The sequence below is a fragment of the Rhineura floridana genome, chromosome 1 (genome assembly GCF_030035675.1).
Source record: "Rhineura floridana isolate rRhiFlo1 chromosome 1, rRhiFlo1.hap2, whole genome shotgun sequence".
NCBI lineage: Eukaryota > Metazoa > Chordata > Lepidosauria > Squamata > Rhineuridae > Rhineura > Rhineura floridana.
This window is the reverse complement of record NC_084480.1, coordinates 42,914,345-42,927,718: the sequence shown is the minus strand read 5'-3', so window position 1 is coordinate 42,927,718 and position 13,374 is coordinate 42,914,345. Positions and strand designations below refer to the sequence as shown.

General features: G+C 41.1%; 1 protein-coding gene across 1 annotated transcript in view; it reads left to right on the top strand.

Moving 5' to 3' along the window:
* The first annotated feature begins 9,243 nt into the window (after positions 1-9,243).
* LOC133376456 (interleukin-6 receptor subunit beta-like) overlaps positions 9,244-13,374 on the top strand; it is a 32,580-nt gene continuing 28,449 nt past the window's right edge. Inside the window, exons 1-2 of the mRNA XM_061608610.1 lie at positions 9,244-9,307; positions 9,428-9,542. Coding sequence (XP_061464594.1) covers positions 9,244-9,307; positions 9,428-9,542 — 179 coding nt within the window. The remainder of the gene's footprint in view (positions 9,308-9,427; positions 9,543-13,374) is intronic.

Here is a 13,374-nt window from a genome sequence, read left to right as displayed (position 1 = left end):
TATACTGAACTGAATAATATGAAGTCCATATGTGTTCTCTTTTATCTGCTCCAGGTGCCTGCTCCATTTTTGGTGGTGGTGGTGGGGTGGGGAATGGAATACCTGCTTCTCCTTTTCACAGCATAGTGTGTCCTGGAGAGGGGCATGGCTAGCTGAAACCTTGAACTGCTATATTCTTGATAGAAGATGAGGTTACATGGCAACATGTTGCTGCAGATCCCCCTTACAGAAGTCTAATTGTGAAAATGCTATAACAAGATCTTCACCAAGCAATACTGGTAGATGGACATACTGGTAGCTGGGAATATGAGAACTACAACAGACATAAGGTGCATATTATTCATTAGTGCCTTTCTGAATTCACATGGGCTCCTTGATGATAGTAACCTGAGAGTGCAGTACTGTTTCATCTGCAGTCAGGAAACCGAAGGGATTGTACTCTGGTGTGTTGTGAGTTTTCAAGAAAAGTTAGTGAAGGTGGTGATAAAAACAGGAAAATGAAGAGTCCAATGGAGCTTCTTGTTTGGCTATTATGATCCAAAGTACTGAACAGGCATCTTATAGTTTAAAAAAGAGCAAGCATGCCTATCAGTTGGGGAAAATGCAGTTCTAGAAATAGGGCAATGTAAGCAAAAACAAACTGTAGAACAATTAATGGGAGGAGCAGCAGCACAGAAGGAAAATCAGCTTCAGATGCTACAGATAATAGGAACATAGGAAGCTGCCTTAAACCGAACCTGTCCATTGTCCATCTAGCTCAGTACTGTCTGCACTGACAGGCAGCTCCTCCTCAGGGTTTCAGACCAGGCAGGCTATGAAGTTTTACTTCCCAAAAATGATTACGCTTTTATTATATTTTTTTGAAAAAGATCCCCAGTAGTTCACCTATAATGAAAATTCTTCATTTCCAGTACAAAATTCATATCGGTAATACTTTATTTCATTTGATGGAAATTGTCATGTTTCCAAGACTTTGAACTTTTATTATTAGGCTCAGATTCTTTTAAAAATAGTTGTGAGTTTGTTATGCGGTGTGTGTATTTGTGTCCTTTCTGAGCCCTCAGTATTTTACATTTTGTAGCTTCACCCTACAAATTGTTTTTTTCTTGGAATGGTTGCTTTAAATCAGATTATAATATTGCGTTGCTTAAGCTCTATTTGAATATTATAAAAAAGTGTAACGTACCGTGTGAGGAGGGAGCAGCATGGAGCACTCTAATTCAGAGCCCCCTCCCCATGCCAGTTTTCATTGCCTTCCATGAGTTGTAGCCCATGGACACTACACATTTAAAGCAGTATCATACCAGTTTAAAGAGTCATGGCTTCCCTGAAAGTGTTCAGAATGACCTATTCCTGAAAACATCAAGAGCTGCTGCCAGTCAGAGTAGGCAGTACTGGGTTAAATGTCTCAGTCATCTGACTCAATGTTAGATAGCTTCAGATGTTTATTTGGGGCCCAGCAGTTATAGTGATGCAACCAGAGGAGGCCCCAGAAGTTGTTTATCGAGAGAAAGAAATTAGATTCAAGTGGGGTGCTTGATTAAATGTTATTGACACAGTATGGGTGAGTGTGTATAGACATACATTCTCAAAAGTTAGCCAGCACAGCTATGACGAAACTTACTTGATGGTAAGTCACAGTAATGGTTCATACATGGCTTAGCACTACTTGAACAAAGCTGGCTAGCTGGACCCTTGGAATAAAATGATCCCTCCTTTTCCTTCTGTCTTTTTTGTGTGCACAGCAGTTTCATTCTTACCTTCCTAGTTTGAAGCAAACTGTGTCAAACTGTGTCATGCAGTTGCCTTGCTAATCAGGACCGGGGACATGATTTTGGTTTCCAAACATTGTTTGCAGGGCGAGCACATACCACAGTCTGCAAGTTTGGATGAAATGGGAAAATATGGTTTGTCTCAAAACAGGAAACGAGGAAGAGCAATTAGCACTAAAAGGCTGAAGAATGTTCATGAGGATTTCTTTTTAAAAATCACAAATTTCATGCAGAAATATTCCATGCAGAACTGAATTTAAGACTGGAAAAATGAGAAATTGAGAGAACTGAAACTGACAGATCTTTCCATCCCTACCTGAAAGGGTGGAATACAGATGTAAGGGATAAATACAGTGAAACAAATGACTAATTATCCTTTTGTTTCTTTTACAAAGGACAAAGGAGGCAGTGTTTATTCTTTGCATTTTTGGCTTGGGTCATAGTAGGTGAGTTTTATTCACTACAAAACACTTTGGACAAGGGCAGTCCTATTATGAGACAGGATAGCTCTATCCCTTCAGTCAGCATATTGGTTAACAGTTAAAAGGAAAGATAATATTGAACAGCTGGTCAAATTTAGGTGCTCATGTGCACCACATCTCAGGTTGCTCCTTTGAAGCTGCTTTAGGGTGTGTGCCCGAAATACGCATGCATGTATGGTAGGATGGAAACCCGTGGCCATGCTGTTTGACTCCACCTCTCACCAGCCTCACACTGCATCGCCAATGGTGAGGGGTGTTGACAGCTGGAGCCCAACAACATCTGGAGGGCCATAGGTTCCCCACCCCTGATGTACAACAGCATCACCTTAAGAGGCATCATTTCCCCCATTCCTCCTCCAAAAGAGCAAATCCGTGCTTCTTTTCCATCCTCATGACCTACACCGCAGATTACAGCAATAAGACTAATTGCAAACATAAAAACTGATGGAATGTGAGTAAATTTTTAATAAATGTTTAAGCATTAAAGGATTTCTTTCCTAACAATATCAGATTATAGTACATCTGAAGCATGAAAAGTCTAAAATTTTGTGGGATAGAACAGCCTTTGCCAACCTGGTTTTTTGGACTCCAGCTCCCATCAGCCCCAGCCAGCAAGGGCAATGGTTGGGGTAAAGGGAGTTGATGTCTAAAACAACTGGAGGGCATCAGGTTGGGGAAGGCTGGTTTAGAGATATACGCTGTAATATCCAAAATTAAGTGTGGGGGGAAATTCGTGGAAAAATTAATCAGTTCTTTGTTTCTGTCAATATACAACTCAATATAAATTAATGTATAGATAGAATTTCATTCCTTAGAGTCTGAAAATATATTGTGTGATACATTCTAATGTTGAAAATGTAATGTTCAAAGAATGGACATATATTTGGTGGCTGTATTTTACAGCTCAAACATATTTGCTTCTCATTAAAAAACAATATTCAACAGGTAACTGGAATTATGTGAATCCATAAAGCTTTAACAATTCTGCATAATTGTTTAGAAGATGGTAGATATAAAACAGCCACGCTCTTAATTATGAATTTCTTAGTCCCCACAAAAATAATGTATGCTCTTCACTGGAAATCCCCTAATGTTCCTCCTATTTCAGAAAGATTTATGAAGAAACTTAAAACTGTACATATGGACAAATTTACAAAAACCATTTAAATAAGAATTTGTCCTCATTTTAAAAGTCCACTGGTGCTACAAAAGTGCTACCCTTTTTATTTATTTGAATTAGAACACTAATTTGGAAAGACTGGAACTATCAGTTATTTGAATCAATCTGGTTTGCAATTATTCCATTTCTTTTTTTGTTGTTTTGTTATTTTTCATGTGATTTGGTTGGTTCTTTTATTATCATTATCATAATGGAAAACAGCAGCTGTAAAAATGCCAAAGGTGACAGGGACAACTAATACTATCAGGAGCAGGTATTTGTGCCTGGAGGGAGAAGGAGCGCAGTATAATGGATAAAGCTGGCCATGTAGCTCAGTGGTAGAGCACACACTTTGCTTACAGGAAATGCCAGGTTCGATCCCTGTGTGAACATTCCAAAAGCAAGCTAATTCCTTCTTAGCTCCTTCTCATGGGGCAAATTGCCAGCATCAAGCGGGGCCAGTCCTACCAATAAGCAGAGTGAGGCACCCGCCCCAAGCAGCAGTTGCTGATGAGCACAGAACAGGGTGTTTGCAACACGATCTGCTTGCTGCCCCCAGGTGCAGTGGAAGGTGCTGCTCCACTGCCAGCGTAAGATTAAAGGGCCCGTCCAGTTGGCTTCTGTACATAGAATGGAGAGGACATCATCTTGTCCATTGCCTCAGGTGGCAACATGACTTGGGTCAGCCCTGCTGCCAACTCATCAAATCCCAAATGGTTTAGGGATAATAATTGGCTTACCTCATCCCAAACTCAGCTTTTCTTTTCTTATCTATACTAGGGGTAGAGAATCTGTGGCCCTCCAGATGTTGCTGGACTCCATCCCTGGCCATTGGCCATGCTGGTGAGAGCTGGAATCCAGCAACATCTAGAGGGCCACAGGCTCCCTTTCCCTGATCTATGCCCTCTACTTTCACAACTGTTAAACAGGAATGCCTTCTGGTGGCAGCTGGTTACTCCCTTTCTGTATCTTTTGATTTTCTCTCTTCATAGCTTCCACTCTCTGCGAGCATGATGGTCTCTCTGTCTGGGGAGGCAGCAAGAGAAACACTGGCTATGACTCCCGTCACTCAATGCCAGCTCCAGGTAAGTGCCAGTCTCGCCAGGTGAGCTGGGTCTACTCTTCTGTCCTATTGTCAGGTCCCGGCCAGGGGAGTCCTCATCAGAGTATGACCAGGAGGCTCCAGGCTTGGGCCCAGCCCTGGCTCAGGCTCCATCTGAGGGTGAGAGGCCAGGATCCTATGACAAGGCCCAGGATGGGCTGTCTGCACCCAGGGCAAGTTCAGCCTTTGGCTGAACAGCCCCTGAGCCCAAGGGAGAGCTGTTGCCTTTGACGCCAGATGGAGACCTGGCCCATCCAGAGGAGTGCCTGACTACAGGCCTGGACTCCTCAGGAGTAAAGGACTGGCTGCAGGTGATCAATGGGAGTTAGCTGAGGTTTGGGGTGTGGTTCAGCAGCTCCAGCATAAAACCCCAGTGCTAGGCTAGGAGGGCTGCTGAAACAATGTCTATACCTGCCCTGTCTATTGTCTGTGGACCCTGGATCAGTCTCTTGCCTTGTCCCTTACCTGCGTTGCTTACAGACTGCTTGGCTTCTGATCCTGGACTGCTCTCACCCCGATTCTTGCCTGACCCCCTTGTTTTTGAGATAGACTTAAACTTCAGACTGATCCTGGATACTACCCTTGTTTTCCCCTCACTTGTGCTTCTGCTGGGGAGTCTCTTGCCTCCTTAAGGAGCCTCTGCCCCTACCCCCAGCAGTTGTCTCCTCCAAGGCTTATATAGCAACAGGGACAGAGTAGAAAAGTTGGTGCATTGGGCACACTCCTGTCACATCGCATCTGGCCCAGACACAGTTACATCCGGCTGATCCAATCATTCCAGATTATGGCCATGTGATCTTGCATCCCCCAGTTTCCCCACATCCCAATTATAATGACCAGGTAGCAGGATGGGGGAAGACCTCTGCTTCAGACCTTGGAAGCTACCGTACTGAGAGTCCTGTCCAAGATGTAACAATGGCTTAATCAGTATGGTAGCCTCAGATGGTTGTCATGGGTATGTATTTGTACAGCTGCAAAATTCTCATAGATCAGAGGTCCCAAATTGTGGTCCAAGGACCTCCAGTGGTCTGCAAGCTTCATTCAGGTGGTCCGGAGTGTCTGTGGATTTGTGGTTGAAGATGGGAGGCCACACATCCATGGTGTTAAATGTCCACATTGATTTTTATATCACAATTTGAATTCTATGGAATTACAATTGCTACAACAGGCAGAAAAATCATCAAGCGATCTGCCAAGACCCTCAGCAATTTTCAAATGGTCCATGGGTGTAAAAATTTGGGAACCACTATCATAGATTATGCATTTGTGTGAGAGATTTACTAAAAGACAGCATGAACCACCATCAGGTTCACTCTGAAAGCAATTCTCTCTTTGCCACCCTGGGCTCCTGCTGCGAGGAAGGGCGGGATATAAATCAAATAATAAATAAATATAAATAAATAAATAAAAACTCTCACTGCTGGCAGAATACCTCCAACAAATCTATTAGCAGCCACCAACCAACTCAACACAGTTTGGAATCATTAGCCAACCATACAATGTCATGTTAAGAAAAACAGTGCAATCCTGTACGTATCTGTAATCCTGAATATGTAATCCTGTACATATTTGGAAGCAAGCCCAATTAAATTCAATAGAACTTATCCCTAGGTATAGGTGTATATTATTATTATTATTATTATTATTATTATTATTATTATTATTATTGATAATGATAATGACAATGACAATATTTATTGCCCACCCTTCACCAATAGGTCCCAGGGTGGTTTACAAAATCTAAAATACAATATTAAAAACAATTAAAGATCATTTCAATCACAAGAAGACAGTGGATTCTGAAAACATATATGTCAGGAGCTGTGTCGTTAACATTCACTGAAAACTGTATAGCAAAGGTACCAGAGGCACCTCTGTATAGGATTGCACTGTAAGGAAAGTTTTTCAAGCATAATTTTGAAAGATGGTAAAATAACATTTTCATTCATTTTTATAATTTCTTCTTACCTTGTTATCTCTCTTACAGATTCTTCTGATTTCTCAGATTGCGGACAGTCTTTGTGCATGTTGCATCCAGGTGATTGTCTTTGATTATTATCAATTACAGAACTGACCCTCCCCCCATCTGCTGATGTCACCTACCCATTGGAGAGATGTCAGCTGGTTGCCAGGAGGGCACAGCTTTTTTAAAATGGCCTTATGACCCAAGCTGGAGCTCCTGGCAATCCAAGATTGGCTCACGGGTTCCCTATCCCTGTGGAGAACTGATGCACACAACTAAGGCAGCAGGATTTAAGTCCTCTCTCATCAGCTGGGAACTGATGACTGGGGGACATAAATCCTACTCAGTTTCGCTGCATGAACCAGTTCTCTGTGGGAACTGGAGTATGCAGCCAAGACAGCAGGATTTAACCCCCCACTCATCAGCTGATTCAATGCAACCCCTTCATTTTAGCTCCTTCTGATCACTAAGAGTTGTGCGTTGAACCCCCTGCTAAAATAAAAGTTTTGTTTTTCTTCTGTTTTAGTGCGTTGTTTGAAGTCCTTACTTTGGGACTTCAGAGCACCAAATCACCTGATGTCATGAGGAAGGGCAGGATATAAATCAATCAATCAAATAAAATAAAGGATCTGGCCTGTGGAGCCTAAAGATTCCCCATCCCTGCTGTATATGCTGTTGCTAGAACATAAGGTGGTCATACAACATCCCATTTTAATAGGCTTAGCTGGAACAAGTTCTTGGGCTGTAAACATACTAGCCACCAGATCAAAGCATTTCCATTAGCCACACCTGGAGGGGGAATGGGTTGATCTGCCAATCAGTTGCAAAATCTCTTTAAAGTTGAATTTTGAAAAGAAAAAAAAAACAAGCTGCTCCCACCAAGATTTACAATAAAAAGGCGCAGGGTTTGATTAGCATCATGTGCCCCCATTTTCAGAAGAGAGAGGTGGAGATGTATTGGAGCTGGCAGAACAGTGAGCGTGTTTCTACTTTGCAGCAGCTTGTAAGGAAATTTCAACTATGTGCCATATTTTCCAGTTGGCTCAGACTGAAATAGCCCAATGGAAAGATTGGGTACAAATTTCTAGTAGGGGAAAGGTTTCTACTTCCCTTTCTGACTCACTCAGACTAGTTTCTGCTCTTTCTTGGCTTTCCCCCCAAAACTCTATCATTGCATCATTTTATGTATCTCAGGATTTCCCCCCAAAGTTCTTATTCACCTGCAAGTCATAGAGTGTTGATACTGATCCCTACTAGTCCTAAAATGAGAAATCAGGGGCTAGCTTACAAAATCATTTTGTAATAAGTTAGGTTAATTGCCCAATTAATTTGTAGGAAGCTCTAATTTGAGTCATACCATTCTCTAGCAGGGTAGATAATTCAGTGGTAAATAATAAGATTAGAACCTTTAAGACATTCACATCACATGTCTGTATCTTGAAATAAACTAGTAAGTAGTATTTCTCAGAAGCCATCCTCTAATTCCTGTGAATTCACAGCCCATGTATTTTAAAAGTACCATGAAAAATACATGACTGACAATGCTATTCTATGCAGGTTTACTTAAAAGTGAAGATGTATATTGACAGCACATTTAATTTAACTCAGTGAGACATTTAAAGCACACACCCCAAAAAGAATCCTGGGAACTGTAGTTTACCACTCACAGGGCTACCATTTCCAGCACCCTTAACAAACTATAGTTCCCAGGATTCTTTGGGGAGGGTGCTTTAAATGTCTCACCGAGTTAAATTAGATGCAAGGAATAGAGTAGTGGAACTTGGGGATGGAGGAGGGTTATCCTGGCTACCACCAGTGGTAACATCCACCCATACTTTTGGCAGGCATAGTGGGGACATCTCCAGTGACAAACACCCACTGCCAGGGCAGCCCATTGGAGCTCAGCAGGGCTGGGCGGAGGACCACCTGTACTGTTACCTAACCCAATCTAGCACAGCAGCAGATGTTAGGATTGCTCTGCCTCTTCCAAGTTAGTATAAGCAAGATTGCAACCTGAGTTGCTTAAAGTTAAGATTCCTGACACACATAATACTTGGCTTATCCAGTTACAAACATAATTCAACAAATGTTCATACAAAGTAAAACAGACAGGAGATAATAGTGACCTTAAAAACACACACGCCCTGCAATCTGAACATTCCTGACCCATGCTTATCATGAAAGACTAAAAATAAAATATTATATTGTGAAAGCATTTGTTGTGATAGATACTTTAACTGAGAATTAGTACTTAGGGTGCAAGCTTTTGCTTTAATTTAGTCTCATTTTCCTTTTTTGTTTGTTTGTTATTCCCTGACTCAGCTCTGTCCTTCCTTGGTTCGAATAAGTATTCAACCCCTTGTGAAATTATTGAAGTTCTTTTCAAAATATTACTGGATCTAACTTGTGGTTTCTTCTTATTCATTACCAGATTTTCTGTTTAAAAAGTAAACCATCTGTTTTGTTAACTTTTTTTATTTTAAAGCAAGTCTGAGCTTTTAATTATCTATTTTCTGTTCAGCCTGCATTTTTAATTGCTGTTTACTTGTTCAGTTTGAATTTTTAAAAATGTATTGTTTTCCTTGTTTTGTTAGTTATAAATGCCCCCCTGAACTAGTGTAGTGATCCTCAGTAGCAAACAGCGGAAACACTTATCTGATCTCCCAGCAGCTGAGTGACTGCTGCTTACCAGGAGGAAGAAGGGGAGGGGCAAGGCAGTGGAGAGGGTGACAGAGTATAAATGCAGCAGGAGCACTAGATTCTCTATGCTGGTGTATTTACACCTTGCTGCCACCTCATCCCCCCTCACTCTCAGGTGTATCACATCAGGTAGTTGCCTCTGCTCATCTACATCATCCCCTAGTGGTGATCCTTATGGATGCTAGCTACAATCTGCAAAATATAATCCTTCAGTCTCAATGGATGAGGTTGCTTGCTTTAATTTTTCAGATTGGCAGGATGATCTGACATGCTACTATATACAAGAGAAATGGATCCTGTATTGTTCCTGGTTACCATTACACCATCCACCAGATTCACTTGTATACACTGTGTTTTTAAAATGGTAAGTCGGGTTCGGGGAGGGGGATTCTGGAAACCACCTGCTTTCTCAGGCCTGAGTAATTCAATGTGCACCAAAGGTGTGTGTTTGTGTTTTTAAAAAACTGTTTCAAAGAAGGAATTTCCCATAGGATCTTAGCTGGGGAGGTAGAGTTAAAGGTCTCCTGTTGTCCTGGTAATGATCAGCATCCTCCAGCTAATGCAATATTTGTGTTTATGAAAATCTGCATGTTAAATGTAAAGTCACCTTTAATATCAATTGCAGTTTCAGCCTCATTTCCTCAACCACATGTGTGCAAGAGTGTAGCCTCAGTCTCTTCATTGGAGCACTGCCACCTGCCGGTATCGTGTGCAAGATTAAGAAATGAAAAGAAGCCAGGATAAAACTGGAAGGCAAACTTTAGAGCTTATTCAAATGAGGCTTACCTAAGGAGAGAAAACGATCTAAGTTAACTGGGTTTGTGCATGGTGTGTAACGCAGAGATTCCCAAATGGTGGTCTGTGGACAACCAGTGGTCTACAAGCTTCATTCAGGTGATCCCATAGCATATCCACATTCGATATGCATATAGATTTTTAATTGTATTTTTATTACTACTTTTATTTCCCACATCCCATTTTATTGTATTACAATTTGAATGCTATGGAATAAAAATAAAAATAAAAAAATACAATTAAAAATAATACAGCATCTAGCACAGTGCATTACCAGTTGCTACAACAGGCAGAAAAATCATTATGTGGTTTGCCAAGATCAACAATTTTCAAGTGGCCCAGGGGGGTGGGATTTAGGAACCACTGGTATGAAGCATTTTTTAAAAAGAGAAGTGCTGCAGCTCAAGCTCACCTGTGTCATATTACCTGATAAAGTCTTGCCCTGCACTCTTTCTGTTCACATATTCCAGGATTGAGCACAACTGTGTGGTTGAATTACAGGGAGGCAAAGGGAGTAAGGACACCTTACCTTTTGTGATGGCCCCTTTGGCTACAGTTTTTAGAAGGCAATGAGAGTTGGGGGAGCAGGCAGGATTGGCTAAAACTGGAGATAGCCAGGAAAGGCTTATTATGGATTTCATTAAGGCCTCTTTTCTACCCCCCTGGCTCAAGATGAGCCCCTGTAAAAAAGCTGATCCCTATTTACAAAGTATGAAACAAGCCTGTTTAACTCCCAGTCAATGCAAAGAGAGAACCACCTCAAGTTAATTCACACACAAAGCTTCTCTAAGCTCATGATGGTTATGTGATGACTGAAAGTATTTGTGTACTGAGGGCCTAACTACCAGTTGTGTTAATTGCATGGCTTGCAGCCATGATAGGGGATTTTAAGTTTTAATTCTGGAGGCAGTGCGAGGTGTTTTCTCTCACCCATCCCAAAGCAAATAGCAGCATGGAGGTGGTTTTCATGGGGATCACAGCTTAGGAAGGAAGGGCTAAACCTTCCTTCCCAGCATGCTGCAGTCCAAAAGGAAATCATACACCTAGTGTTTATTCCTTTGCTTACTAACAACACTTCTGTTCTCTGCGTGACTTACAATAAAGGTTAAAACCATAGAATAGAATGTTTTTTTAAATCCCTTGCTGTGACTGCAAGCCACACAATTAAGGTAATGTGTGGTTAGGCCCTGAGAACTATGGAAGACTGTCTGAGGTAGAGCAACCATTGTGGTCAGCTGATTAGTATTATGCATGGGCTTCACACAACAAACACCACAAGTCTCTCAACTTATTTGGAGACCACAGGCAATATAAACACCAATAAAAAGAAACAAAGCCATGAGGCATGCTCACAGCTAGGTCTCAGATAGCTGCGGAGTAAAGCTTACATCAAGAGAACTTGTAACAAAGAAGCTTCTCTTTAAGGTATCATGACACTTTTATTATAACAAACTGTTTCATCTGTTGTTTAAAAAATTGCTTTGTGATAACAGAAGGTTTAGCAGAACCAGTCCTATTCTTTGAGAATTTGGACTATTCATCCAGAATGTTGGTTTGTGGTTGTGTTTAAGTGAAGGGTTGCTTCTTCAGATACATGTGGGAAAATTACCTCTCTCACCCACTGGTTTAGACTGTCATGTTTCAGTTTTTCATTCAGACACATTGACTGTTTCCAGCTGATTAGTGCCATCAAGTGGTCCTTGACAAGTGAGAAAGTTTTGGTACAGAAGTTGCCTTATATTGTCAGAAAGTCTCTCTGGAAAGAGTGAATACTGCACTGCTAACTGGCTTGCACATTTTGTTTTAAATGGAAAGGTGGGACATAAGTGCTTTTAAAGCAAAGAGTTAGACCCACTTAGTATGCTCACTGCTTGTCAATTTTATTTAATAAAAAAATCATGGGCAGAACTAGAATAGGCTAAACCATGGAAGGACCTAGTGGGTCAGAGGTGGGACCTTGAGGAATCTGGTGAGGTTGGGACCTTAGCAGCTTTTGGGTGGTGACTGGGATAAACTGATGTGCCATGGTGGAAGGTAACCATCTGGAGCTTACAGAAAAGAGGATGAACAGCTGAGGTGCTAAAGCCAACAAATGGTGACCATTTGTTTCAATGCTGTGACACTGCATAAAACAAAGCGTGTGGGTAGGCTGCAGTAGAACAGGGATACTATCCAGAACCTTTGGATGACAGCGCCTGTAACTGGCCATGCTGGCAAAGACTGATGAAAGTTGAAGTCCAAGAACAGCTGGAGGGCACCACATTGACATTTGAGGCCAGCTGTCTTGAAACTTGGACTAGACTCCTTGGGCAGTATTTAACTAAGTCCTACTCAGAGTAGATCCATTGAAATTAATGAACTGAAGTTAGTCATGTTCATTAACTTCAGTAGGTCTACTTTGAGTAGGACTGACATTGAATACCACCCCTTATCTTCAGATCATCTTTTGTCGGTTTATAATACACTGCAAACATCTAATGCATTTCTAAAAGTACTTTCATGGAATAGCCATGAAAAGGAGCAAAAATATTTTTTTAAACACACACACAAGAATACAACTTTTAAATGAAGAATATTAGGCTGCAGAAAATCAGTCTTTTGATGCATGCCTCATTTTGTTTTCTGTCTGTCTGTGAACGTTTCCACTTTTAGATCACCTGCTTTATTAAGACACTGTGTGTGTGTGTGTGTGTGTGTGTGTACACATGGATGTATTTATTTTATTTATTTTTTATTATAATTATGTATGTGTATATATTAGATATATTGAGTTTGTTCTATGGGTTTTTTCTCTCTGAAGGAAATGGAATGCAAAGCAACATTGTGATAAGGTGGAAACAGCCTTGCCTCCTTTAAGAAGAAAACGAGTTCATATTCGTTTACATGCAAATGTCACTATATGGGTATCAGGCAATTATTCCCATGACAGCTGTGCGATAACAACGAAAATTTCATTTATACCTTACAAAACAAGTATAGTACATTTCTTCAATTGTATGGAGCTGCAAATTTTATTGTACAATATTTGTGTTTAATTTTTTTAAATTGTAATTATTTTTACTAGCCGACATGTTAGCTAGTAAATTCTAACACATACAAACAGCTCTATTCGCACCCACGCTGACGTAGCTATCCAGTCACTAAGTGGACAGTCTTCCTGTCTAACCCCTCCCCATCATTTCTCTCTCTCTGTTTCCATCACCCTTTCACTGTCTGGGATAATTTTATGTAAGTCTTTCCTCTTTCTCCTTCCCAGATACACTGTGTGTGATGAGGCTTCACCACACCAGGGCAAAGCAAGACTTGATTATATTATTATTTCAACATAAGCCAGCATTGTATAATCCAGAAACGGGGAACCTGTGGCCCTCCAGATTCTGCCGGACTCCATACGAGCACAG